This window comes from Triticum urartu, chromosome 1A (assembly GCF_056163025.1).
Source record: "Triticum urartu cultivar PI428250 chromosome 1A, HENAU_Tu73, whole genome shotgun sequence".
NCBI classification, from domain to species: Eukaryota; Viridiplantae; Streptophyta; class Magnoliopsida; order Poales; family Poaceae; genus Triticum; species Triticum urartu.
In genome coordinates, this window is record NC_141873.1 from 374,066,745 (window position 1) to 374,070,845 (window position 4,101).

General features: G+C 42.7%; 1 protein-coding gene across 1 annotated transcript; it reads right to left on the reverse strand.

Moving 5' to 3' along the window:
* Positions 1 to 207: 207 nt before the first annotated feature.
* On the reverse strand, positions 208 to 3,391 carry LOC125512779 (uncharacterized). Its single transcript, XM_048677862.2, has 10 exons — positions 3,137 to 3,391; positions 2,932 to 3,056; positions 2,592 to 2,696; positions 2,422 to 2,513; positions 2,228 to 2,302; positions 2,061 to 2,130; positions 1,644 to 1,745; positions 1,175 to 1,289; positions 1,003 to 1,065; positions 208 to 578 (listed from the first exon to the last, which is right to left on the reverse strand). Exons 1-10 carry the CDS (start codon positions 3,294 to 3,296, stop codon positions 496 to 498), a joined length of 990 nt encoding a protein of 329 aa, XP_048533819.1. The 5' UTR covers positions 3,297 to 3,391; the 3' UTR covers positions 208 to 495.
* Between the last annotated feature and the right edge of the window lie 710 nt (positions 3,392 to 4,101).

Genomic DNA, 4,101 nt, shown 5'->3' on the forward strand with positions numbered 1-4,101 from the left:
TTAAAACGTAGATCACAAAATTACCCCTAAATGTATGGATCCAACAGTTCAGACATTTTGTGTCATTGAACGACGGTAAACCAAGATGTTAGGACCAGTTTGAACGTACGAAATCGCACAAACCAGAAGTAAATTGAGGGCGGTTTGGGAAAGTCTGTATGCAAACTGAAGGTGGTTTGGGAAAGTTTGTAAGTAAACTGAAGGCCGTTTGGGAAAGTCTGTAGTAAATTGAAGGCGGTTCAGAGATTTCAATATGAACTACATAAGGAGCAAAATGAGTGATAAAATATGTCTATATACACCCGTATATAGTTCGTATTGAAATCTCTAAAAAGCCTTATATTTAGAAACGGATGGAGTACAATAAGGTACATGGCGTTTGGACAAGAAAGTCAAAGCAGTAGCGTCGATCAGGATTTCTCTGGGACTGCATATCCACCTCGTCCCTTTATTCTGGAATCCATATATTTGAAATTTGTGATCATAAGATGCTCCTTAGTTTCTGTAGTCTGCAAGGAGAGCCTCAATAGCTGAATTCTTGGCATATACATCTGCATACCGGATTCGGTAGCCATGCCCTGGAAAGAGGCAACTCGATAATCAGTGCAAGTTAAGGAAAAGCGAGTGAACCAAAGATCATAAATGAGATGGTTTACAACGGTCTACTTAGCTTAGCCTTTTTTTCGAAAATAGTTAGCTTAGCTTATGGAGGGAGTATTAGTTAGTTAGTTCGGGGTCCACGACGGTCAAATTTGAACTGAAACCGCGACACTTATTTTGAAATGTAGGGAGTATTAGTTAGTTTGTTTGGCCTTTGCTGCAGTTCTGTTTGTTTTTGTTTGACCTTGTAGTTCTGTTGGCTTCTCGATGTCCTTCTTCTAGTGAAGTATGGCACACATTTTGATGTGTGTTCAAGATAGAAAATGATATGGTTTACAAATCCAACAATGAAGCAGAATTTTGGTGGTAGTTCATATGTGCAGCATTCGAAGGTCTGCATACCAGGTAAAAACCACTCAAAATCTACATCCAGTAACTTCCTGATGCTGTCCAGTTGCACACCCACTGCAAGGTTGTGAAGCAGACACGTCAATAGGTGTTTTAGCGTATGATAAAATTGAACAGTGATCTTCAACAAATTGGGAAGGCTGGGAAGAAGGGAGGATTCTGCTACCTGATTGCTTACTGTACATCAGAAAGAGGTTTAGATCATCTGATTCTTCTGATTTCGCGACATGGTCACCAGTAAATAGTGCCTTCAGAGGTTTGTACAGCAAACAGACTGAGCCCTACAGAAATGGATATATAATTAGGAATCATAGATGTGTTAAAGAAGATCAGTATGGTGCCCCAATACGTGTTGCTAAGAAATACCACTAAATACTTCCATGATCGGTACAATCGAGCTGCCTTCATTTAAAAGATTTACACACAAAAACTTGGTGCATTTCCCAACAACAAAAGAATATCATGCCATCATCTGAAGTTTAAGAAAATCTGGGACATAACAGTGTGATAACCCAATGTATTCATAACTTACAATGCAGCCATAGTGCACCTATCTCCAAGCTTACCTCCTCTTTAACCAAGAGGCAAGAAGTAATTGTTTAATGCAATTTCATTCATTGAGTTCAAATTCTTACTTCGGTATGCCCTGGCGTATGGATAAGTTCAAAATCAGTTCCAATGTTCCAGGGGCCATTTCCAGTAAGTTTCCACTCGGCATCAGCAGTGATATCCTCCACCTGTATCAGCATGATGGTTATTGCAGTAAATAATCAGGACAAATATCAGACAACAAAATTACAACACTCGGCAGTCCACATCAGCAGTAATAGGCTCTACCTGCATCATCATGGGTATTGCAGTACATAATCAGGAAAATACAATCTTCGACTTCTTTAAATGAATTACAGTATGATTCAAGTATCCTCAGAACATTATTTGTTGAAGATGCAAACCATTCCAACACTCCTAAGCTTCTTTCTACAGGTCCTTGTGTCTGTGGGGTATAGAAGGATGAAGAGAGAAAGGTGCAGTTCTGTGTTTGAGGCTCTTACGTCTCCTGAATGAATGATTCTCTCGCACTTTAGCCGCTCGGCCCATTTCCGATGATCCGCTACATCATCACTGTTTGATGACAGGTTAGATAGACAATCTTCAGTCTCCCAAATAAAGAGGCGGTAAACGCATAAATAAATTCAGAATCGTGTCAGCCTAAACATACATGTGAGTCAGAAACATGTAACGCGCTCCGCCGAGCTTCTCAAGCTGGTTCGCTAGTTTCGGCGTATACCTTGGGCTGAGAACAAAACAAATTGTCAGAAAATCTACAAGGAATATATATAATCGATTGTAATTTCTGAACGAGACCTGATAAGTTGATTTTGTCAATTATCAGAACATCGACAGTGAATATACCTGTCAACCATTATGTTCCCTTCCGGGTGAACTATAAGATAAGATGTTGCTCCATATGAGTTCTCAGAATGGTAACCACAGAGGTAAACTCCCTGAACAGACAAGCAGGCAATTTATTATTTGGCAAAGAAAGAAAAAGAGAGAATATATAATAAAATTTTTATACATACGGGGAGATCGTCGTTGATGGGGAGAGGGAACGTGTTTTGCACTTGGAGAATGTCCTCTGTAGGCTTGTCAGTGTGGATAGAGCCTGTAGGGCAAGAGAGCAAGGCCTGAAAACATGCATGGAAATGCCATGAGTAGTTGTCAATCATTTTTGATAGAACAAGAAGGAAATCCAGTAACTTCACCAGGACTAAGCATTACTAAATTGGGTGATTGGGTCAGAGAAATACCATCAGTTAATTATTGTCTGGTGTTGCACATCCAAAACACACCGGTTAAAAGCAGCTATGATTGACTGATCGAAGAAGGCATTTTAATTACAGTGATCAAAGATGTTACTACCTGCAGTGCCTTGGTCCTGATTTCCTCGGAGGTGGGTTGCGCCGCCACGGCGGACTGGTCGTCGACCCTCTTGAACACCTCCGGAGCCATCCACCTGCAGGTGGCGCAGTCGATGCACCGGTGATCTGCACACCAAGACCCCGTCAGCTGGGACGATGCGGACGAGATCGCATCAGCGTCAGCATGACTGCATGAGGGAGCTCACCGACGAAGAACTCGCCGGACACGTTCTGCGGGCGCCGCCTGCTGTCAAGCGCCGGAGGAGGGGACACAGTGGCGCGGACCATAGAGGTGGCGCGTCGGCGCGGACGCAGGTGAGCCGGCGGGGCGGCGAGGGATGCGGCGGCGCGAAGGCTGAGCGCCATGGCAATTGACGGGTGAAGTTTTCGGTCTCTAGTACTACACCTGTGAGATGAGCCGAGCCGAGCTGACCTGAGCTTTGTAGTACTATTGCTTCTTGAGCTGTGTCTTTATTAAGAGCAACGTGTGTGGGTGTGTGTTGTAAACTCAATCAATCAAGATCCTCGGTGTCAGCATGTGACGCCATCGCTGACCGCACACACAGGAAACTTGTCAGACTTGAGGCCCAAGCAACTCGATTTTTTTAGAGGACATGCATCTCGATCCTCATCACACATTTTGTTTGTTACTCCCTCTGTTCACAAATACTCCCTTTGTCCCATAATATAAGAGCATTTTTTACATTACACTAGTGTCAAAAAAACACTCTTAAGCCCTAATTGGATTGTTGTTTTCCAGCGTTTTACACCTGTAAAAGATGCACACCTCCATCCGTCGTTTTCTTTCTCCATTAAAAATTGCATACAGCCGGTGAAATACACCTGTATAATAAATACAGGTGTAAGAGGATACACCGATTCCAAGCAGGGCGTTATATTATGGGACGGAGGGAGTACAATATACGACGTCGTAACTTCTTGCGAATGGGATGTACTTCTTTTGTCCGGAATTACTTGTCGCTTAAACAGATGCATCACATTTTTTAGTCTGTTTGTTCACACAAATTCATATTGAAATATTCAAAATGTCTTATGTTTATGAATGGAGAGAGTAGCAATGGTGCAAGTGGCCTACATAAAGTCGCACTAGACCGCCTTGTCTGGCCGCCTTTTGTTGTGAGGTTTGCTTTTTTAGGCACAAAGCGGAGAA

What these genes read in the sequence shown, in the direction of transcription:
- LOC125512779 (XM_048677862.2), bottom strand. Translation starts at nt 3,296, where the DNA reads ATGGCGCTCAGCCTTCGCGCCGCCGCATCCCTCGCCGCCCCGCCGGCT. An exon ending in GTCCGGCGAGTTCTTCGTCG is followed by an intron (nt 3,057 to 3,136) that starts GTGAGCTCCCTC and finishes CTTGGTGTGCAG; the next exon opens with ATCACCGGTGCATCGACTGC. An exon ending in GGGAACATAATGGTTGACAG is followed by an intron (nt 2,303 to 2,421) that starts GTATATTCACTG and finishes TTTTGTTCTCAG; the next exon opens with CCCAAGGTATACGCCGAAAC.